This window comes from Pipistrellus hanaki, assembly GCF_964339955.1.
Source record: "Pipistrellus hanaki genome assembly, chromosome: 13".
Taxonomy (NCBI): Eukaryota; Metazoa; Chordata; class Mammalia; order Chiroptera; family Vespertilionidae; genus Pipistrellus; species Pipistrellus hanaki.
In genome coordinates this window covers 41075785-41101112 of record NC_140515.1, presented here as the reverse complement: position 1 = coordinate 41101112, position 25328 = coordinate 41075785, and the positions used below count along the sequence as shown (strand labels likewise).

Genomic DNA, 25328 nt, shown 5'->3' with positions numbered 1-25328 from the left:
TCCTATTGGTCCTAAAAAAATTTGTTCTATCAGTCTGGTTTTAGCATCTCCCATTTATTTTCATGCAAACCCTTTAATTAGGACAAAAGTGTTTTAAGCAAGACAAAATAGAGTACAAAAGTAATTATGCTCATATTCTGAAATCAAATTCCTAGGTCTTAAGCATGTACCTCCTCCAGATGCCTAGGATTCACTATTGTGCTGATTTCTCTGAGTATTTGTTCTTAGATGTCAAGCTGACTTTGTGGAGATTTTACCTAATTTTATTCAGTCACACACAGGTCAATCACCAATTTATTATTTCCTGTGTGTGTGTGTGTGTGTGTGTGTGTGTGTGTGCGCGCGCACGTTGGGGGGGGGGGGAGGATCACAGAAAGATGCACCAATATTCAATTCTACCCTGTTTCCCCGAAAATAAGACAGTGTCTTATATTAATTTTTGCTCCCAAAGATGCGCTAGATCTTATTATCTGGAGATGCCTTATTTTTCCATGCGCTAGGTCTTATTTTCGGGGAAACACGGTAGGCCTAGATAAAATAACAGGGAACCAAAGTAAATTGCAAAGATGAGGGTCTGCATCATTCCTGGCACGTAAATATCTTTCATCCTGCTTGCAGAGTATTTTGGAAAGCGAGGAAATGGAATATGAAAAAATTTGAGTTTGAAGAGGACTTCCTACTTTTTTGGAGAAGAAAGTATCTTAAAAGGAAGGAGGAAAGAGCATTGAGTTTTTCTGAGACCCAGCAAGAGCAGCAGCTCTGTGATCAACTCATCACATTTCCCTGTTCCATGTGCAAGAAGGAAATTGACCTAACTGGATTTTTCCTCCACAAAAAGCAACATGTCGCTCTGGCCACACTGGGTCTTGAATGGAAGAGTGGAATTACACCAGCACGCTCAGCGGTTGCTGGTAAGAGAAAGTTTACCATTACTAAACTACTGTCATCTTCTACATTTACTGAAAAAGGCCTAGAGAGCATGAATAATGCTTTAGAAGTACTTTGGAAGAAACAAATGCCAGAGTACTATAAGATCATGGAAAACATTCACAATAGTACCATCCATTCACAAAGAATCTGCCATCTATTAATTAAAGGAGCAGCTGTTTGCACTGACAAGAATTCTACGTGGAATGTGGACATGAATGATAAATTCACTATAGCGAATAATTTTGGCAGTAAACTGGATGTGTGCTTCTTCGGTTTGTTTGATGGGCATCATGGTCCAACAGCAGCAGACTTCGCATCCAAGGAACTCTCAGTTTTACTTCTCCATCAGCTTTCCAAATCTGATCCTTCCTACCAAATGACCCTTAGAGAGCACAAATTAATCAATTCTTTCCAGACAGTGTTTAGGAAAGAGTACATCGCTCTAGAAAACCTCTTCTCTGTAAACAAAGAAACAAAAGAACCGCCGTGTAAGCATGAGAACATACACAAAGCCTTTGCCAAAGCCTTTTGGAGAATGGATAGGCTTTTACGTCTTGGGAGGGAAGAAGTATCCAGGGTTCGATGGAGCGGCTGTTCTGCAGTTGCCTGTATATTGGAAGGCAAACTCACGAGTTCCAAGGCCAAGAAGAGTCAGAGACTCCCTGACCATGATGATTGGTCAGAGAGATTCCCTTCCCAGAGGGTGCCGCAAGTAATCTCTGGAGAACTACATATTGCACACACTGGTAGGTACATTGGAGGGCCACGCTATACCTTTACAATTTTTTACACACTTGATCTTAGCCAAAAGGCCGAGAAGCGATACAATTTTTTAAATTCCTGGCAGCAAGACCTCTTATGCTTCCAGAATTATTTAGTGACTTATTAAAGCCAAATATCGCATTGACCAACTTAAGAAATGACCAAGAACCAGCTTAAATCCAGATCACAGGCACACGAATCATTGTAATTCTTTTCATTTTTAAAATATATTTTTTATTGTTTTCACAGAGGGAGAGATAGACATATCAGTGATGAGGGAATCACTGATTGTTTACCTCCTGCATGCCTCACACTGGGGATCAAGCCTGCAACCTGGGCATGTGCCCTGACTGGGAATCGCATCATGACCTTCTGGTTTATAGGTCAATGCTCAACCACTGAGCGACAATGGCCATACAATTTTAAATTCTTTTCCAAGAAGGCACATATATGAAATAATGTCACCAAAACATTAAACTTTCTAAGTGGGTAGCAATACAGCAGTTAATAAAGGCAAAGCAAATACATTACATTTGTTAAGATCTGAGCGAAACAAAAAACATCTCTCACACTTCTTTTTCAGAAGAGTGGAAAATACTTTGACTATTGTTAGTATAACGGCTAATTTTAAAGCTTATATATTATTGTGTTACACTGTTTTATTTAGGCATCCTTCATTTTAACAGAAACAAAAATATAGGAAAAACATTCAACTTGTGAAAGGGAGGTTATGACTTACACTACAGAAGATAATTTAAAAAAGTATTTCTTTATTGATTTCAGAGCGGAAGGGAGGAGAGAGAGAAACATCAATAATGAGAATCACCTCCTGCACACACCCCACTGGGGATCAAGCCCACAACCCAGGCATGTGCCCTTTGCCAGAATTGAACCTGGGACCCGTCAGGCTGCAGGCTGACACTCTATCCATTGAGCCAAGCTGGGTAGGGCTACAGAAGATAATTTAAATGGGCTATAAAAAAATAAATGTTCACATAAATTTATTAAGAACGCATTTTTTATTTTATAAAATGAGATCTATAATTGTAGCAAGGGAATTCATTTTTCATGTTTGAAATTTGTAAAATACCAGTGTCATCACAACTCTGGAATTAAAATAAAAATACCTCACTTTATAATGAATTGTGAGGGCAGTGATGAAACCATTAAATAACTGATTTGTACATGTGAAAAACACTGTATAGATAGAGGACTGAATCTTATCAGTCCCTCCGGGTGAAAGGATTCTGTCAGCTTACACCAGTCTCCAACAATACTTCCCAACTGATATTCCTGTTTTTTTTATTCTTATCACTTCTCATTTATATTTCATTTTATAATTTTTCTTGGTGCTTTTTAAATTTACTTTATTCCTCATAGGATTATGAAGTATTTTAAGATCAGCTTATCAATCCCTCAAAAATATCTAGCTTATATTTCGATATTGTGTTAATTCTGCAGACCTATTAGAGTATTGTCATTTTATCAATATATTTTATATGTAACATCTTTTTGGTTTAAGCTAGGGGTGTCGAACTCAATCAGAGAAGGGGCCAAAATCTAAAATCCAGCCTAAATCGCGGGCCGAATGGTTTACTGAACAGTCATAAACTGACAATGTCATAAACTGACAGCGGAGTGCAGTGATGACAGCGCGGTGAGGGCCACATTGCAAGGCCTGGCGGGATGGATCTGGCCCGCGGGCCTTGTGTTTAACACATGTGGTTTAAGCATTCTATTATTTTTCAAATATATATTTACCCCCACCACTGTCTTCATCCATAGATGTAAGATTTTTGTCCAATCTCTTCCCGTACCCCTCAGACCCTCTTACCCCTGAGAATTTAGTCCAATCCCTCTATATATGGAATACTTTGCCTGACTATACAAGATACCTTAAAAAAATCTCAAAACATTTTTCTTAATCCCTGGATGATTAATCCCCCTCAACATGATGCTCTTCCAGTAATCCTGTCCCATTTTTGTTCTGATAATACTTTCTGAATGGCACGATCTCTCCAGCTACTAAAAAATTATTTTACGTCTAAGAATATGAATTCTTATCTATAATCAGATTCATTAAAAAATGTTTTGAAAGTCTTCATTATATTCACTGCTAATTCTCATATCCTCCAAACAATGTTACAGGGCTTTTTCTTGAAAGCCACTCTGTCCCCCCTTTTCTACTGGCTTCTCTCTTCCTTCAGTTTTGCAGATACATAGACATATAGCGCTATTTTAAAATCTTCCTAATTTTCCATCTTCCTTGGGGCTTTTTGTTCATTATCCTTTCAGCTTTAACAGTCAACAGCTTTCAACAACTCATTTGCAGCTGACAGCATATGCAACCTAAGGTCCAGGAAATAAAACAATTAACTGCATATCTAAGTAGAATAATCAGCAGCAATAATCAGTAGTAGTGTTTATTAATATTATCAGAATAATCAGCAGCAATAATCAGCAGAATAATCAGTAGTAATGTCAATTTAAAATATTAATAAACACTGCTACAAAATATAAGAGGTCATAATATTATAATTTATACAGTTCTTAGGTTTCTAAAACATCTTCCACATATATCTTCATCTTTGGGTCCCATTAACTCAAGGCATTTTAACAATTCCCATTATGTAAATGAGCCAATAAGCTTAGTTTATGCCAGATACTAACTTTTCACTAATTTATACTCTCTGTTTAATCATTCTAGATTGTGGACCTCAGCCTCTTGAAACTTAAATTCATTTACTTAAAAAAAAAAAAAAAAAAAAAAAAAAAAATCAGGGGATTTCCTGGCCAGTGTGGCTCAGCTGGTTGAAGAGCTGTCCCATACACCAAAAGGTTACAAGTTTGATTCCCAGTCAGGGCACATACCTAGGATGCAGGTTCGATCCCCTGTCAGGGTGTGTACCGGAGGCAACCAATCAGTTTCTCTCTCTTCTTTCCTCTAAAATTAAAAACATATCATCAGGTGAGAATTTTTTTTTTTTTTTAAAGTGGAATTACACTTGAACCTTGCAGCAAAATTCTGACTTCAGCATCATGTATGAAACCAGAATATTCTTTTGTAAATTTTCATTATACCGGGAATTTTCGTTATCAAAACTTCATTAACCTCCTTATCGGAATAATTTAAATACTTGTATGAATTCCATAAAGAAAAACTGCCTGTGCTTGAATATACAGTTATGTCCCTAAGAACTTGGGGAAAATCTATTTTCCTAATTTTTTAATAAATCAAAGAGAATTAGTAATACAACCCCTCCTCAATCTATTTAGAGCACTGTTTATTTTCTTAAGATTTCAATGATGCACACACATGAGGTTCATCTGAACGATGAACAAACTATAATCAACTTTTAGGATTTCAGTTTACAATCAAAGGGTTTAATTTCATTTTGGCTATTATCCATCTAATGCATTAATAACACATACTCCATTTTTTCTTCACAAGGCTGTGACTTAATTTATTTTAAGCCATACACATCAGGAACTTAACTAGACTGGCATGAAGTCATATTCTAATTTTTTTCATCACCCATACCACCTTCCTGTATTTTAGTTTTTAACATTACCAGTTACAAAATCATCAAATTCCACTTAAAAAAAAAAAAATCAAAATTTTTGTGTTTAAATGAAAGGCATTTATTTAAATATTTAAAAATGTCTGCTCTATGGAATATATATTGGTTATAAAAAAGCTCAACTTTTGGCTCTACAAAGTATATAACATTTGTAAGTGGTTTCATAAAACATTTTATTTTTCAGAGTCTGTAATTTTAGTTTTTTAAATACTAAATGCAGTATTTTAAACACTAAATTGCTTTAAAACTAGGAATAAACTGACCTCTCAGTTTTATTGACTATAAATCATCCATATTACACATTTTAAAATACTTTAAGATGGCTTACTTTGTTTATGCATTGAAACAGATAATTATTAAAGTTAATAGCATACGCTGATACAATTGGTTATTAAATCTCTAGGATCAACTTTTTCTGATAATCTTTTAGGTAATGTACAAGCAGTCTTATGCAGAAATGGAAAAGGCTTTTGCCTAACCAAAGAACATACTCTGAGAAACAAAAATGAAAAAAAAAGAGTACTTGAGAATGGAGCAAGAATTAGTTCAAATGAACCATATGGACTCCTAGAAGGGCAAACAAAAACCACAAGAGGACTTGGATTTCATGGAAATCCCAAACTGAAAAAGTTCATTATTCCAGTACCTCAAACATTGTCTGTCCCTATAGATGACTTATGTCAATTCCTTATCTTAGCTACTAATGGACTTTGGCAAGTTCTGGATAAAAAAGAAGTCACTGCATTGGCAATAACAATGTTTCAAATGTATAAAGAAATACACTATTTTAACATAAAAAGAAGATTAACCAAAGATCCTCTGTTTTCCCCAGTCTTTGAAAAAAAGGCTACTGAACCAGAAAGTAATACCCACACATCGTTTCAGCGTAAATCTGAAGAATGGGTGCCAAGTACAAATTTAAAAGAAAAATTGTCTGGTGTAAAAAATTCTAAGAATTTCACCCGTGATCCTAAAAATACACAAACATTTCTACCAGAAATGACTAATTGTGATACTTGCAATGAGAAAGCAACTGATAAGCCAACCCATGTAGATGGTGTGCCAGGAGATTCAATTGAAAAACAAAAACTATACCCCAAGCATTTCTATGAAGCTGCAGCTGAGTATATCAGCCATGGACTTGTAAGTGCTGCTTTAGTGGCTGGCTCCAGAGACAACATTACAGTTATGGTAATACTTCTCAATGGAAGTGAATATCAGTTTCTGAAATGAAAGATAAAGTTCTGATTATCCAGAATACAAAAATATAAAGAAGAACTCTTCAAGGAACCAGATATTAGGATAATACATCAATACCACACAAATAATTTTTAAGAATGTAGTAAAGAAAATATAAATGCAGATTTTTGAGTTATATAATACTATTTATATATGTTCACTGCTCCATTGGAAAAAAAAAGAGAAAAACCAGTACTTGCTTTTTATACCACTTTATTCCAACCTGAGCACCTCAATATAAAACTAAACACTGGTGAACTGTTTCCTTACTAATTCTGAATTACTGTAAATGTACAAGTTCTGCTAGCAGTTCAACACTTAAATAGATTAAATCATTTCTGACACATGGTAGATTTCATATAATGAAAATACCTAAAACAATTAGTGCAATATACTGAATTGATCAAAATAAACAAACTTTGGAAAATAAGGCTGCAAGATTATTATTAACATGTCGCAATACTTACGCTACAAATTACTGGTACATTGTTTATTACGGTTCTGAAGCCCCTTCCTTTGGAAGGAGGCAAGAAGGAAAAATTAGCTGTTTTAGTAACTGTACATTTTGTATACTTTTAAGCAACTCTTAAATATTACAGAAAAGTAATGAACATATGGAGACTACAATGCAGTACCCTATTTACAGTACAGCTGAAGATCAAATTTAAAATAATCAAGTTTGAATGTACATAATTGTTAGTGCATTAACTATATTATGACCAAAGGGAACAAAAGCCCCCTGCAAGCCCCTGAACAAAACTGATAAAATGGCCTGCAGTGATTAAACAGAAATCAGACACTTGGTTTGTTTCACTTTTGTTGAAGAGCTCACCTTCAGAGGGAACACTACTCATTACAATGCCTTTTATCAGTTTTCATATTCCTAAAACAAGATGGGGTTACTTTTTTCCTTTTTTTTTTTTTTTTTTACCCCATTTTAAAAAACAAGAGGACTGCCTGCAATTTAGATGCCACTAATGTTCACTCCTCTCACCCCCTACCCCGCCCCCCCAATATGTGGGACTGTTTTCTTGTGGCTAATTTGTTTAAATGTGGAATGTCACTTTAAATATGGATACTATGAGAAATTACTGGTTTCCTAAATACTATAGCTAAGCATAAATATCTTTAGAACCTTCTTCTAAAAAAAAAAAAAGTGTTTCTGAAAGGCTCAAATTAAGTTTGAAATCTCTTTCTCAGAACTGGCTGGTTAACTGTGGGTTTAGATAGTCATTTGCCTATGTCCCTGGTGATGAGAAATGATTCCCCCTAACCTTCCAAGGAAACAAGTATACACAGCTCTCATTTCCCCCTTCTGCTGAAACATTAGTCAGAGGGTCACATGCATGTCATTAAAAATTAAGTTCAAAACACTTAAAATAATTCTGTATTAGAAACTTGACTCTATCATAAGTCTCTTCTTTTTGGAAGTCATACTGAGCTGGTTAAATGCTCCAATTCCATGGTTATTACATTTAGGAAGCAGAAGACTATTCCAGCGAGTACAAACTGGAGGTTTAGTTACTACAACACTGACTCCTGGTTGGTTGTGTGGGTTCAGTAAGGTCTACTCCTCTTCCCCTGGCAGAATTTGCTCCTGGATTCTGTGGTTCATTCTTTGGCAACTTTTTTGCTGAGAAATAAAGTATTAAAATAAACACAATTAGAATATTCATACTAGAATATGTCCACCTGCTTATTGATAATCTTCCTTTCTAATTAGGCTAATCCAAAGTATCACATAATCATATGTCCATTCTTTTCAAATGTTTATTGAGTATCCTCTAAATATCAAAACATGTCACTGTCCTGAGAGTTTAGTGCGTTGATGGAAGGATAAAATGGGGACCAGTTGCCGACACAGTTAAAATTTAACACTAAAGCCATATGAAATTCTTTTATGTAGATTCACTTAATAATCCTAGGAAAGGTGTACTTTATTTCATAATCATCAATATCTCTATTAATTAAAGAAAATCTATGTTAAAAGTGACAGCCAGCTGAAACCGGTTTGGTTCAGAGGTAGAGCGTCGGTCTGTGGACTGAAAGGTCCCAGGTTCGATTCTGGTCAGAGACATGTACGTTGGTTGTGACCACATCCCTGGTGGGGGGTGTGCAAGAGGCAGCTGGTCGATGTTTCTCTCTCATCCATGTTTCTAGCTCTCTATCCCTCTCCCTTCCTCTCTGTAAAAAAAAAAAAAATAAATAAAAAAATAAAAAAAATAAAAAAAAAATCAATAAAATATATTAAAAAAAAAAAAAAGTGACAGCCAGTCAATCTATATATATAAAAGCCTAAGTGACCAGTCGACTAGTCGCTATGATGCACACTGACCACCAGGGGTTAGATGCACAACGCAGGAGCTGCCCCCTGGTGGCCAATGCGCTACCACAGCAGGAGTGCCGTTCAGCTGACAGATGGGCGCCAGATGCTGGGCTCAGGCTCATGTTGGGTGAGCCTACCAAGCTGCAGTGGTGGTAGGCGCAGTGGAGCTGGGATGAGCAGGAGCTGTGTGGCACCACCCCTTCCCCCCACCCCCCACAACCTGCTGATTTGCGCACTACCACATGCTGACTTCGGCCGATCCTCCCGCAGGCCACTCCGAGGGACCCCACCAGTGTACAAATCTGTAATGTTTATAAAGAAGCTCAGCTTCTATCAATGTTCCCTGGAATGCCACAAGCACATTTTGGAACAAGTTGGGATATAAACAAATACCACTGCCATCATCCCGGCAGAACTTGTCATCTGCTGTGCAATCTAATTATTATCCAATTATAACAGATCACAACTCCTATTTTCTTCCTAGCTCACACAGATTTTACCCTTCAAATATCTGACCATTTTTCTCTCTTATAACCGAGTAAGAATACTAATCTGATTCATGAGTAACTCTACTTAATGCATGCGTGGCTTTCTCAAAAACCATTTCCCAGTTTTCAGACAGATGAGCATGACTTGCCTCATTTGAACAAAGCCCCTGAACCAGTAGTTATGGCTTTAGCTCTGCTAAGCTCGATACAATGCTGTTCTCTGTAGCACTGCTCCTACTGATTAGACGTCAGCTATTTAGATTCTGAAGATCCTTGATGTGCTGGATTCATTAAATAATAAACATCTCTCAGAGTACAGATTGTATGGGTAGCTAGACACACTGGTCTCTTCCAACCTTGGGGATGGACTACTATGGTAAGACTCTTAACTTAATCTTAGTTTTGGCTAAGTTTGCACAACATGCTGTACTTCAAAATCTGAACGCCTAATTGTGTCTTGGATCTTCTATTCTTTATTTGTTGTAATATTCCACATCAGCATTAATAAATCTTTAGAATTCTAGATACTGGGCTGGGCAATTGATCTGAAAGCCAGGAGCATAAAGGTTTTGGAAGAAAAGCCATCACTTTAGGGCACTTCTCTAGGAACTGCTCTATAGATGGGAGGGTAAATGGTAAATGATAAAACGATAAATTTCCAGTCAGCTGTATGCACAAAGCTTCATAGGACAAAGAATAGGCTACCATTATAAACTTTATTATAATTAATGTCAAGTTAGGTTTCTCACAGAGTGACCATTTCACTCTTTAGCATACTTCCTGTAATTAGATATGAGTGGAATCAGGAGGCTGAAGAAAATAAACCAGAATGGTTAATTTTTACTGGGATGATAAACCAAAATAATTTTTGAAATTTCAAAAGGTGTCTCCTGTCTTATATCTTATCGAATGTCACCAAAGTGAAACTGGTACTATTTGTTTTATATATGGCCAACCAGCTAACCCAATCTGTCTCTAAATTGATTAGGATTGTGAGAAAAGAAAAATCCTAGATCAAGTTAATGAAAATGAACAAGAAGCCACTCAAGACCTTATAAAATTAAGAGTAGATGATAAATTTATTTAAAACTCTTCCACGACATAAGAGTACTCCCTTTGAGAAGTCTTCTAAGTAAAAATATGAATGTACTGTGTGATTTAAGTTATATTCCAGTACAAGAAATGGCTTTTCCATTTCTTTCAAATAAAGAAGAATTCTAGTTTCAGCAAAGTCATTGATAATTCTAGTATGTAGGCTACTTTCTGATTGGAAAAATGACCTTACTAGTACTTTTAAATAAAAAATAAAAATTAAATTAAGCTCCTCTGGTAGTCTTAATACCATCAGAAAGCTTTAAAAATTCAGTCTGATTTGAGGGCCTATTATTTTGTTTCCTTTTAACTTTTGAGATGTGGTTCAAGGTATCATCATTCCCATTTATAAAAAGAGCATATTGCCACACAGTCCTTCATAACTCTGCTAGCATTTCCTTAATAAATATGAGCCTGAGTTTCTTGAAAACGTTTTACACAGCAGTTTTTCCCCTAAGTGAGCCACCATTAAACTCTTTCACTTAGTTCCAGTTATTATGACAGTACTTACAACTTTTTGAGTTTTTTCAAAGCTCCAAATTAATACATGGTTAATTTGTATGACTTCAATATAAAATATTTCTTATTTGGGCATAGAAATGCGGACACCCAGTTAATGATCACTGCTATTTAATGAAAGATGTTATGGGACAAGAAGAGTGTTGGCACATCAATAGAGTGAAGGCAGAAAATTGTGAGAGCCACCTAAATATACCCTTCCCATAGAATCTGCACCTTAAAACTAATGGAAGGTTAGAGTCAACAGAAATATTTTTATTTTTGTTACAGACAGAAACTTCCTTATTACTATTCCAACTTCATTACTCCAGCAACAGTGGACTAGCAATCATAATCAATTAAAAGTACCTTAAAGGAAAGGTGAGAGTGCTGCATAGGATTGAATGACCATTGAGGTCACGTAAAGCATAAATGGTGCTTTGTTTTTCCTCTTTCTCTCTGTGCCTCATGCTTTGACACTATATTACAATATTTGCATTAAAAAATTTGGCTCTAAGTTTATTACCTTTTATATAAAAAGTATAAACTAATAGAAAAACACACACTTTATCCTCAGTGAAATCTTTAGAAAATCTATCACCTTAAAGTTCAGGCTTCTATAGTTTCAGAAGAAACTATACTTTAAGTATTACAACCAACCTGATAGGTATTGACCTCTCAAATTTGACAATATTACTAACAGAGTAAGGAATGTTTGTGTTTGGTAAAAAGGATCTAAAATAATTACAGAATTAAAAAAAAGAAGAAAAGAGAAAGTCAAAGAATTAAAAAAAAAAAAAAAAAAAAAAAAAGAAGAGTCAAACTAGCCCTGGCTCAGTTAGTTGGGCATTGATCATCCCGTGTACCAAAAAGGGTGCCAATTTGATTCCTGGCCAGGGCACATGCCCAGGTTGCAGACTTGATCTCTGGCAGGGAGCATGCAGGAAGCAGCTGACAGATGTTACACTCTCACATAAATATTTTGATGTTTGTTTTTTTTACTCCCTTCCCCTCTCTCTAAAAACCAATAAAAAGCATAAAATATTTTAAAAATCAGAATATTTTTAAAATAAAAGATAAATAAGAGTCAAACTAAAAACATTCCAGTATAATTTGTTTTGCCTATATTTGTAGTTTGAAAGAAAGTTAATCTTACCTATTGCCATGAATATTTCATTTACATTCATTGATGTTTTAGCTGATGTTTCCATGAATAATAAACTGTTGTCATCTGCATAGGACTGTGCTTCCTGTTTATAGAACACAAATAACAGGCTTCCTTATTACTACTCCAACTTAATTACCTACAACCAATAATTACCAGGTACAAGTAAAACAAAGATAAGGGCATTGTATAATTTTTCTTTTTGCCTTAACTTGCACTATCCCAGCCTGATTAATGTGGTTTCATATTAAATCTGCTTTTCAGTCCTGAGCAGTGGGGCTCAGTTGGAAACACTGAAAGGCTTCCAATCAAGGAACATACAGAAGCTTCAAGTTTGATCCCTGTTGGTGCACCTACAGGAAGGCAACTGAGTGATGTTTCTCTCTCACATAGATGTTTCTCTACCCCCTCATCCCCTCATCTCTAAAATCAATGTGTGTGTCCTCATGTAACAATTAAGTACATAAGTAAAAATAAAGTCCTTTAAATCTATTTTCTAGAGGGGGAAAATTTTATCCTATTCTAAATATAAAATTTTCTTGGATCTCAATGGCAAAAAATTTTTTTTAAATAGCAAAGGTGAAAATTTATTGAAGAACAAGTAGACTCTCATGTGGGGAGGGGGAAAGAGTCTCCTCAATGGCAAATTTTACTTATGCTCATTATTTGCAATAAAGTCAAAGGGAAACCAAATGTATAATACTGCCTTCAACCACTAAATGGCACTTTGATATTTAATTCTAAATGAATTCTGCAAGCAACATTTTAAGTTAGAATATATTATGAACCATTCCTTTGGAAACTGTTACTATTCTACATTTTTGTCATGCTTTACAGTTTACATGTATTATTGCCTTTGATCCTCACAGCTATTGTGAAGAGCAACCAATTATCTTTCTCATTTGACAAAAAAATAAGGTTCCTTTGAACTTAATGTGATAGAATCACTTTTGACTATGATTTACATGCTCCATCTGCCACTCTATCCTGGGGAGGCAACTCTGAGAGTAATAGATGACACCATACCTGACATGGTTGTCATCAGAACCAAATGAACTCTGTATGCTCAGCTTCACACCTACTGATGTAAGAACCATTACTTCCCTTTCTCCACATCTAGCCATCACCGAAAAATAAAAATTCCTTTCGCTGATAATGTACATATAATGACCACAACCAAACTTCTCTGGTAGAGAAGGTGACAAACAAGAGAACAGAAGTTTTAAAATATCTACTTAAAGACATTGGCTTTATTTTAAAAGATTATACTTTATTTTATAGCAGAGACCATTCCTAAATAGCTGTATCTGATAACAAACAAACTGGATTTTTTTTAGTCCCCACCCCCTTTTTTAAGGCCCCAGTAATAACAACCACATGAGTGTAGGTTATGTGTACCACAAGTGTGTGGGTATATCTGGGTAAGCATATGTGTGTTGATATATATTTCTACACTACTAAAAGAGAAACATGCAAATTGACCATCCCTCTACTATGCCCACCAGCCAATCGGGCGTGAGTATGCAAATTAACAAAGATGGCAGAAGCCATGGAACTGGAGCGAGCAGGAGGCTTGGGTTGACCCTGGCAATGGAGAAAGCAAAGCTTCCCACCCACCCTGGCCTCCACTCAAGGAGTGGCTGGGAGCCTTGGTCACCAAGGGACATGGCCAGCTTGAAAAGGGCTCTCAGCCCCTTACAAGGGCTGGCCATGCCCCCCATGGGGTGAGGGTCTGCACTTGGGGGTGTGGCCAGACTGCAAGCAGCCATCAGCCCCTCACTCAGGCTGGCCACACCCCCATTAAGTAAGAGTCCCAGCTGGGGTGTGTGGCCAGCCTGCAAACAGCCATCAACCCCTCACCCAGGCTGCCCTACGCCCCAAGGGAACTTCCACCCTGATCTGGGACACCCTTCAGGGTAAACCAGCCGCAACCCCCACCACCCCCCAACCCATGCACCAGGCCTCTATCTATACTAATAAAAGGATAATATGCTAATTAGAGTGTGAGACCTTCTAGGAGACCTTCTGGACATTCTTCTGGACAAAGCCATGGTGGTGGAGCCAAGGTAGAGGTGGTCAGAGGCCAAGAGGGGAGGGCAGTGGTGGGTGATCAGGCCAGTGGGGAGGGAGGGCATTGGGGATGATCAGGTCAGTGGGGGAAGGGGGAAAGTTAGGGGTGAGCAGACCAGCAGGGAAGCCAGGCGGGGGCAAGCAGGCCATCAGTAGGGGTCAGTTTGGGGTGATTAGGACAGCAGGGGGGGCAGTATGGGGTGAGCAGGCCAGGAGGTAGAGCAGGTGGGGGCGAGCAGGCCAGTAGAGGGGGTAGTTGGGGGAGAACAGGCCGGCAGGCCAGGTGAGTGTTGAGGAGCTAGCAGTCCTGGATTGTGAGTGAGATCCCAAATTGGAGAGGGTGCAGGCCGGGCTGAGGGACACCCTCCCTCTACTCCCATGCACGAATTTTGTGCACCAGGCCACTAGTTATTAAATAGACAGGAAAAGGTTTGGAAGGGTAGGATGCAATCAGCTTTTACTTATTTCTGCATTATTTACAAACAATTACAAAGTAATTATTTAGGTCAACAAAATCTGAATCTATATATATATTACAATTATGTAAAGACATTAAAAAATTCCGGTTCATCGTGAGAAACATTGTATTACATAGAGTATATCACAGTGTTTAATAAATTTTATTTGCTATTATTTGCATGCTTTAAAATTATAACTTTAATTCAAGTATGGATCTAGAAGAATGATTTACAACAAATATGTCTTCAAATATAAGTTAAATGCAACATACCTGGAAATCAACAGCTCTTTTATTTGCAAGGTCAGCCTTGTTTCCTGATAAAGCTATTACAATGTTAGGACTGGCTTGCCTCTGAAGTTCTTTAACCCAATTTTTGGCTCTGGCAAAGGACTCCTGGGGATACAAACAAACAAATAAACAAAAAAAACCACCAGCTACTTTCAGGCACAGGATAAAAAAATAGCTAGGGAGGGTCTTTGTGAGACAAAGCTTTAAAGACTGTTCAAAGTGACACTGGGAAAGAAATTCTTAGGCCACTTGAACTATTTAAGATACTTTCATCCTTTTTTTTAAAATCAATTTTTCTAATTCAAAAGCTTTAAGCAGAAATGTCATGCTTACCTATTTAAAAAAAGGATTTTAAAAAGATCTTTTCTCTAATAAAAATTCTGAATATCAGAAATGGACATTCAAACTAGTTCCATTATATTATGCATTTCTACTTACCTCATTTGTGATATCATACACAACTATGGCTGCTTGTGCTCCTCTGTAGTACATTGGTGCTAGGCTATGGTATCGCTCTTGACCAGCTGTATCCCATATTTCAAACTTTACTGTTGTGTCATCAAGACACACAGTTTGGGTTAGAAAAGCAGCTGAAAAAACAAAATGTCTGCAGTAAGTTAATCATTTCCCCCTAAAATTTCCATAATATAGAAAACACATGAAAACCTGATATATTATTGTGTACCCAATTAACAGTGGCTCTAAATACTTGTAAAATATGTGCTTCATAGTTGAATATATGTGCTTACATGTAAGAACTTTATAAATAAAATCAGTTTGAAAATCTCTTCTACATTTAGTTTACTGTAATAAATAAGCTTAATACATTTATTAAAGTGTCTTACAAATTGTATCTTTAAAACTGTAAAACATGTTGACCAATATTACCCCAATCCTATATAATAAAAGAGTAATATGCAAATTGACTGTCACTCCAACACACAAGATGGCTGCCCCCATGTGGATACAAGATGGCCACCACAAAATGGCCAGCAGGGGAGGGCAGTTGGGGGTGACCAGGCTGGCAGAGGAGGGCAGTTGGGGGCGACCAGGCCTGCAGGGAAGGGCAGTTGTGGGATACCCAAGCCTGCAGGGGAGAGCAGTTAACGGCAATCAGGCTGGCAGGGGAGCAGTTAGGCATCAATCAGGCTGGCAGGCAGATGCAGTTAGGGACAACCAGGAAGGCAGACAGGCGAGTAGTTGGGAGCCAGCAGTCCTGGATTATGAGAGGGATGTCCGACTGCCCAGTAGGATCTGGCCTAACTGGGCAGTCAGACATCCCTCGAGGGGTCCCAGATTGGAGAAGGTGCAGGTTGGGCTGAGGGACACCCCCCACGCTGTGTACGAATTTTGTGCACCGGGCCTCTAGTAAATTCAGTAAGAAGCTAAAAAACAATCCAAGAAATAGATTTATTAATATTCTTGAAAAATGGGAGGGGAAAATCTGCATAGCTATAACTATCATCTATATTGCCAAACTATAGCCCCCTGGATCCATTCTCCTTGTTATTAATGGCATACTCTAGGGATTTACCTAGTTCATTTCCACTAGATTAATATTTTTGTTATATTATTCCTTTAAAACATTGACAACTTGATTTTTATAATCATTAGCTCAGCCTAGACTTAATTTGCTAAACATAGTTTCAACATTAACTCCTAGCTCTTTCATTATTTGCCATCAACATTTTTTTTTAAATTTGCACCTTTTCATCTCTACCCTCAGATTTTAATTTTAACAATAAAGTATCATTTTATAATGATACTAGAGGCCCGGTGCACAAAATTTGTGCATGGGGGGTATTATCCCTCATCCTGGCTTTCACCCTCTCCAACCTGGGACTCCTCGGGGGATGTCCGACTGCCAAATTGGGCCTAAACCGGCAGTTGGACATTCCTCTTGCAATCTGGGCTGCAGACTCCTAACCACTTGCCTGCCTACCAGCTTGATTGCTGCCTAATTCTTCACCTGCCAGCCTCATGGCCCCAAAGTGCCCTCTCCTGTTGGCCTGATAGCCCCTAACCACCTCTGCTTTGGCCTCCACCATTGTGGCTTTGTCTGAAAAGAAGTTGGACGGTAGGAAGATGTCTGGTCTCCTGGTCTAATTAACATATTACCCTTTATTAGTATAGATTTTTGTTTTTGAAATTAAGAGGTTGCTGTCAGATCTGCAAAGTACCACTTATTCTCTGAATTGCTTCATGAGAATAGTATAAAGTAAAATATCTATTACTTTATACTTCTCTTGGCTCTATGAATTACCATCAGTAAAGGCATCACAATAAACACTTACAAAAAAAATTCTGATTTATAAAAGGTAGGTTATAATCAAGTGGATTAACTTTAAAATAATGTGAGAGTAAATGTCTAACCATAGCTAACTGCATTAAGATATTTATGAACAAGATCTACACACACCCATTTTTAGCAGCATGCTGGACAATAACCACACCTATAGTTCCATACCTTCATTAACTTTGGTAGTTAAATTCCTCCTGCTCTATCATTCATCTTATTAATATTTCACTTTTTCTTTTTCTAATAAAAATATATCTTTATTGATTTCAGAGGAAGAGAGAGGGAAAGAGATAGAAAAATAAATGATGAGAGAGAATCACTGATTGGCTGCCTCCTGCATGTCCCCTAATGGGGATCAAGCCTGCAACCCAGGCATGTGCCCTTGACCGGAATTGAACATGGGACCCTTCAGTCCGCATGCTGATGCTCTATCCAACTGAGCCAAACCAGCTAGAGCTAGTTCCTCACTTTTCAAAAAAATATATTTTTATTGATTTCAGAAAAGAAGGGAGAGGGAGAGATAAAAACATCAATGATGAGAGAGAATTACTGATCTGCTACCTCCTGCACGGTCCTGACTGGGGACTGAGTCCACAAACCAAGCATGTGCCTTGAGTGAGAATCAAACTGTGATCTCCTGGTTCACAGGTTGATATTCAACTATCGAACCTTGCCAGCCTGGCTGCTCCTCACTTTTACTTTCAGTTCAAGGTGTGATCTTCAACTCCTCCCCAAAACAGCATGGAAGAAAGTTATTAAAATTTCCTAAAACTGTTCTATCTTGCAAGAAAATTATAATCAATTTCTGTAAACTGTAGCAGTTTATCTGGTGGTGTCAATCCTTTGTAAGAGATTCACTAGTTAATATAAAAATGCTGACTGAGCCAATTGTAATTGTAATTATAGATCATGTTAGGTATTTATTTTTCTTGCTATTTTTATTAGGTCAATTGGTTCCTAGCTTTAATATCAGCACCTATAATATTAATTTTGCAAACATTACAATTGGAAATGTATTTTGAGCTACATTCTAAGGAATATTTCTGCGAATTCTCACAAGTGTAGCCATATTTAAATATACTAATTAATCAAGCCTCTTTTACAACACTATAGTAACACTCATTTTCTATAATCCTGTATTTATAGTAAAGAATACTGAGAAAACACTCTTTAAACGTTTATGAATGGCTCTCCTGTAGAATCAAGAAATATTTTTAAACACTTAAAAGTTAGCCTCTAACAGTATTCCTTTTTTAATAAAAGGGAAAAACAAAGGAATGGATCACAAAATATAAGCCTTTTCTCAAGTAAAGTTTGATGAAACTTGAAGAAAAACTGTGTTATAATTTGTAATTCAGACCTCTTTTATGACCACAAAGTACACTGACAATAAAAACATTCACTTACACTTTCGTAAGTCAACTCTAGACTCAGGGAAATAACTTTTAGTTAAAGTTGCCTTAAAGCAAATATAATCTTAAATATATCATAAAAGGTTACCAATCTTTTTTTTTTTTTTTTTATTAACGCATGCACAAAAACAAAATACAGGTAAGGAAATGCCAACAAATACATTAAAACACACACACACACACACACACACACACACACCCATGACCAAATAGAGTTCTTTCAGAAATACAAAGCTATTATACCAGGCTACAAAAGAAAAACTGTTGCTTTATTTAAAAACATTAAACAGGAAATTAAAGTCAACATGCATTCCTAATATACATATAGGATTTTCCCCCCTTAAAATTAAGTGTCTACTCCATCCTTAAGTCTGAAATCAGCAAAGCTCTTAGGCAGTCCCTCTAAATCTAGACACCAAACAAGGAAGAAGTCCACCATCACAATGATCATCTGGGATATCCATATAAAAGTAGTAAAATATTGGGAAGAGACAATTATTTGGAATAGACAGGATTGCCATGAAAATCCGAAGTGGATAATAATGAGTCCTTTAAATTGACTAGAACAAACCTTACCATGCAGTGCCAATAACCAGGTTTTCAGTATTATGCTGAAAGAAGAATGGATCCCAATCATATTAACAAAGAACAAGAACAAGCAATTCCCTAGATTCCTCTTGGAAACCATTCTTCATCCCACACCATTACGTGGCTTCTACTTCTGTACTCCTAGACTTCGCTGTGTAATAACAATTTTACACCTTTTTATAATCTGTTTAAAAAGATTTTTGTTCCCCTCCCTAGATTGGAAGTTTCTTGAGAAATTACTCTTAGTTATTCTTCTCGACATCCAACATCTAATATAAATCCCAATCATACAAATGTTCAAAATGTTTGCTAAAAGTAGTTCATGTAAGTATGTGGAATTATTTTTGGGTTACTTTAGATAACATTTGAATAGACAGTTCCCAAATGAGAAAATAGGCATTCCAAAAAGCCTCTATTCATGTTACTATATAACTAACAATCTCAAGCAAAATATCATCAAAATTTTTTTAACTTGATAATACCATACTATTGCTCATGGTATGATGAAAGCATAATTTTGGGAGAGGAGAAAAAAAATCAATATTAGAGGCCAAGGGAATGAGTTTTAGGATACATCTAAAACACATTAAAATAATAAAAGTGTTGTAGCGCCACAAGAACAAATATGGGAATAGGATAACTCAGTATTATTATAAACATTACATATTTCAAGACCATCGTGAATGATTTCCTACAGTTCTCAAGTTTTCAAATACTACTAACTACAGCATTTAACTTCCCATAAAATTCAGTGAAGTATAGCTGACATCTTCAAACCTTACTGCTTATAAAAATACATTACTAGTCTATTACAAAGTTATAAAAATAAAATCTGGCACTCAAAATATAACTACATCAATACTGTAGCAACATTAACCACAAACTTACCTGAATCTGCAAAACCACTTTAATATATCCAAAACGTCTATTTTCTGGCTAAGAACCATCACTTTCTTAGACCTCTTCATTTTCTCTTCACTTCCATCACCAGCACTAGCAGTTGGTTTTCTTTTCGGGCCCACATTTCACAAAGAAACAGCTTTTATCACTTCGAGAGTTACTGTGTACGCGACGACAAGTAGAGAAAAACAAAGCTGCATTGAGATGTGGATGCTGGCCTGTCCAATAGGCTCCCTTTTTGAGCTACATGATCAGTTCCTATTTGCAAGCCAGGCAGCAAGCCACAGCTCAGTCTCAGTAAAACTACAAATTACTGAATCATAGACCTTTGAGTCAGCTGAGAATACCTGAAACTATGAAACTATAAATGTTAAATCTGCAAATACCAAAGGCCTATCAACTAAGACCTTAATAAATAGTAAGCAAGGAGTAGACACTGCAAAACAGTAGGCAGGGGAAAGACTACCCAAATCAATAGCATACCCTAAGGCCAACAACTCAGAAAAAAAAGTTTAAATTAAAATGATTCTACATGAATTAAACAGAACAGACTGAGGAACCAATACCACCCCAACCCTTAACTAATTATCAGATTTGACAGACTAAATTTATTAGAACTGACAAAAACAAAACAAAACCCTATGACTATCAAGTTTAATTACATAAGATTTTGAGACTAGGCTTGCAAAATTATGTATCATAGGATATCTTTAAGAAAGATTCTACTATGTTAACAAATTAATTTTTAATATGAGGGAATCTCATACATCTTACAAAAAATTACAAAAGCATCAAGGACAAATGTGCAAAAAATATTTTACAAAAGGTACATAGAAAAAAGTATCAAAATAATCTTTACAGCAAAAATAGTAAATTTATCTCCTAACTTAAAAAAGGGGGGAGGAAGTGAGGAAAGGGTGGCAAAAACGCCCACTTGCTAGTGAAGCTGTATAAATGCTTGGGGGGGGGGGAAATAAAAAAAAATATATATATATATATATATATTTAAACCAGGCAAAGCCATGAAAATGTTGGTACTTGTTAACCTACTACTATATCATGGAATTTCCAAAATATGATATAGTGGGCAGGGGCAGGAGAGTAGTAGAATAAACCTTTATGTTAAAAAAGTTGTAAACTACCTAAATGTATAAGAGAAAAGACACCAATGACTTGGCAAGTATTAAGTAGCGATTACATAAAAATATAGTTATAAAGTGACCAATTTAATTGCCATAAAGTAAAATATGCAAGTTCCTAGTAAGGATAAGGTATCCTATATATTAAAGAGCTAATATACAAATGGTCGTGAAGCTCTTACGTAGTAACAACTGATCAGCAGGTGGCTGCATGTGCGGTGAGGCCAGGGGACGTGAGGCTGTGTTCCCCACCCAGCGCTAGCTGGGGATCTGACGCTGTTATTATTATTTATTAATAAATTTATACATTATTTTCATATACATTTCACTAATTTTCTTTAATCTCTGACACTTCTATTATAGAGAAAGGGCAAATAGCAATATTAAAATATTTCCTCTAACTAATTCCCTTTTAACATGCACGAATTTCGTGCACCGGCTACTAGTATCTATATAAAAACACTAATAGAAAAGCAAAGAGGAGAAAACTAAAATAATAGCAGTGTCACCATAGTGGAATCATGACTGAATGTTCTCCCTATGTAAAACTATCAGAAGTGGTGGATTTGAAAACCTATAAAGCTAAAAATTAAAAATATAAATTGCTATACAGAGGGGAAGGACCTTGTGCACAGGGGAAGGATCTCAGAAGATCAAGAGCTTGTGATGTGTAGAGAAAGCAAAGGTTTTGAGACCCAAATAACTCAATAAGAGTTCAATGGATCTGGATCAAACTTCACGATGAATATCCAATCAAGAAAAATAGCAGGGCCGAAACCGGTTTGGCTCAGTGGTAGAGCATCAGCCTGCGGACTGAAAGGTCCCAGGTTCGATTCCAGTCAGGGGCATGTACGTTGGTTGCGGGCACATCCTCGGTAGGGGGTGTGCAAGAGGCAGCTGGTCGATGTTTCTCTCTCACTGACGTTTCTAGCTCTCTATCTCTCTCCCTTCCTCTCTGTAAAAAATCAATAAATTTATTTAAAAAAAAAGAAAAAAGAAAAATAGCAGGAATTGACTGAGCAGTATCAAGAACCAAGTACCACCCTGGCTGGTGTGGCTCAGGTTAGTCGGATGTTTGTTCTATGCAACAAAAGTTGCTGGTTCGATTCCTGGTCAGGGCACTTGCTGCCCTGCACTGCAGGAGACAGCGGATCAGTAATTCTCTCTCATCATTAATGTTTCTATCTCACCCTCTCCATTTCTTTCTGAAATCAATAAAAACACATATTTAAAAAATTGCACACAGAAAGTAGATAAATGGTCTAGCTGACAACAGGAAAAATAAAAACTAAGGCCACTTTTATTGCCCTTTAAAATTGTATGTGCGGATTTTTTTCAATAGACTGAGTTACACATGTTGATGAATATACAATTTGATGTGTATGCTATTTTGTTGTATAAACAAGCTTCAAAACTTCATATGTCAAATTTTCGGAAGGTGTTAACATCATAGATATTTACAATTAAAAATGTCAATATTCATGCAAAAAAAAAAAAAAAAGAGCTGCTGAATACTTCGGGAAGCTTATGGTGAACATGCTCCATCTCAAGACACTTGTGAACACTGCTTTAAATGTGATGATTTCGATGTGAAAGACAGAATATCCAGGTCAACCGAAATAGTTTGAAGATCAAGAATTACAAGCATTATTGGGTAAAGATGCATGTCAAACTCAAAAACAGCTTGCAGAAAGATTAAATGTTGCTAAGGAAACAATTTCTGATCAGTTACAAGCAATGGGAAAGATTTTAAAGGAAGGAAAATGGGTGCCACATAAACTGAACTAAAGACAAATGGAAAACCGAAAAGTCATCAGTAAAATGTTGCTTCAACGGCAAGAAAGTCCTTTTTGCATCGAATTGTGACTGGTGATGAAAAGTGGATTTATTTTGAAGTCCCAAATGCACAAAATCATGGGTTGATCCAGGTTAACCATCAACATTCACTGCAAGGCCAAATCGCTTCAGAAAGACAATGCTCTGCGTTTGGTGGGATCAGGAAGGTGTGGTGTATTATGAGTTCCTAAAACCAGGTGAAACTGTTCATACTGATCGCTACCTACAAAATAATCAATTTGAACAATGCTTTGATCATGAAATGATCAGAATGTGCCAGAAGACAGGGCAAAGTAATTTTACTTCATGATGATACACCATCACACAACACACTTCAAAACCAGTTAAAAATACGTTAAAAAATCTTGTCTGGGAAGTATTTTTTTAAAAAAATATATTTTATTGATTTTTTACAGAGAGGAAGAGAGAGGGATAGAGAGTTAGAAACATCGATGAGAAAGAATCACCGATCAGCTGCCTCTTGCACACCCCCTACTGGGGATGTGCCCGCAACCAAGGTACATGCCATTCACCAGAATCAAACCCTTGAGTCCGCAGGCCAACGCTCTATCCACTGAGCCAAACCGGTTTCGGCAGAAAATCTTGCCTGGGAAGTATTAACCCTCCCGCCATATTCACCAGACCTTGCTCCTTCAAATTACCACTTGTTCCAAATGATGGCACATGCACTTTCTGAGCAGCACTTCAAAACATACAAAGTGGAAAATTGGGTCTCTGAATGGTTTGCCTCAAAACAAGAAAAGTTCTATTGGGACGGTATTCACAAATTACCTGAAAGATGGGGTAAATGTTTAGCTAGCAATGGATATTACTTTGAATAAAGCACTTTTTATGTTTCTCTTGAAATTATCACGTTTTCTTTGATTACAAAATCCACATTATTAACTGATATACCTAGTATATATGGGGGAAGTACTCAGTAGATTATGGTAGCAATGACCAACCACATTTTCAGGGAAGAGTTACACTGAATTAATGTGAGGAAAAGAAGGGGATACAAATAGATTAGGGCAGACAGAAAGCATACACATGTGACTAAATCCAAATAGAAAATACTGCAAAAGTCTGGCAACAAGGTAAAAAATTAGTATGTAATATATAAAAAATAGCAGTATCACCAAAAGTAAACCCATCTTATGAGATGATCTATAAATATAAATATCTTTCATATAGGATTTATTCTTAAAATTCAATGATCCTCTTGCCTAGATGGCATGGCTCAGGGATTAAGCATCGACCTATGAACCAGGTCACGGTTTGATTCCCAGTGTGGGGTGTGCAGGAGGTAGCCAATCAATGCTTCTCTCTCATCACTGATGTCTCTGTCTCTCTCTTTTTCCCTTCTCTAAAATCAATAAATATATTTTGTAAAAAATCAATAAAAAAAATCAATGATCATCTCATAAGGTATTGATATAATATAAAAAGAACTCCTCCAACTCAGCAACATCAAAAACCCAAATAAAATTTTAAAAAATGGGCAAAGCACTTTGTAGACATTTCTCTAAAGTAGAAATACAAATGGCAAAAGCATATTGAAAGATGCACAATAACACTAATCACTAGGAACATGACAATCAACGCCACTTCACACCCATCAGGACAATCATTATCAACAACAGAAAACAAGAATTGGCAAGGATATGAAGAAATTAAACCCTAGTGCATTTATGATAGGAATGTTAAATGGTGCAACTGCTATGAAAAGAGGTATAGATTCTTAAAAAAAAAAAAAAAAAAAATTTATGGTATGGTATAAAAATAGTATGGTATTTGCCACAGACAGAGACAGGAGGAAAAAATGGGGAGTTATTGTTTGGGTAGTTTCAGTTGGGGAAGATGAAAAAGTTCTGAAGACGGACAGTAGTGATGGTTGCACAACGTGAAAGTATGTAATACCTCAGAACTGTAAACTTAAAAATGATTAAAAATGTAAATTTTATATTATGCATCATTCAGCAACATGTAAAGGTAATTGTTGCCAAATAAATTGCAATATTAAGAATTATTACATACATGGGAAAGAGTTTGCATTAAGTCAAGCAAAATCAGGTGAAGATTAAGAATCATTTTTCCAACATTGTTAAAATTCATGTAGTTAAAAAAAAAAATCCGAAGCCGAAACCGGTTTGGCTCAGTGGTAGAGCGTCGGTCTTTGGACTGAAAGGTCCCAGGTTCGATTCCGGTCAAAAGGCATGTACATTGGTTGCGGTTGCGGGCATATCCCCGGTAGG

General features: G+C 36.5%; 2 protein-coding genes across 3 annotated transcripts in view; one reads left to right on the top strand and one right to left on the bottom strand.

The window, feature by feature from the left end:
- The window catches only part of RAB5A (RAB5A, member RAS oncogene family), a 410882-nt gene that overhangs the window by 371912 nt on the left and 13642 nt on the right, over nucleotides 1–25328 (bottom strand). The window contains exons 3-6 of one of the 2 annotated variants that reach the window (XR_014796695.1): nucleotides 15338–15489; nucleotides 14882–15004; nucleotides 12073–12166; nucleotides 7577–8145 (exon numbers count right to left, since the gene is read on the bottom strand). Coding sequence is in view for 1 of the 2 variants with exons in the window: in XM_084902978.1 (XP_084759104.1) it covers nucleotides 8030–8145; nucleotides 12073–12166; nucleotides 14882–15004; nucleotides 15338–15489 (485 nt within the window). In the remaining variant the exon portion in view is untranslated. Of the gene's footprint in view, nucleotides 1–6708; nucleotides 8146–12072; nucleotides 12167–14881; nucleotides 15005–15337; nucleotides 15490–25328 lie in introns of those variants that run through there. The other variant, XM_084902978.1, reaches the window with a different exon arrangement.
- PP2D1 (protein phosphatase 2C like domain containing 1) lies at nucleotides 647–7493 on the top strand (the record flags this gene model as incomplete). The annotated part of the gene is made up of 2 exons (XM_084903277.1): nucleotides 647–1676; nucleotides 5704–7493. 2 exons carry the CDS (start codon nucleotides 647–649, stop codon nucleotides 6504–6506), a joined length of 1833 nt encoding a protein of 610 aa, XP_084759403.1. The 3' UTR covers nucleotides 6507–7493.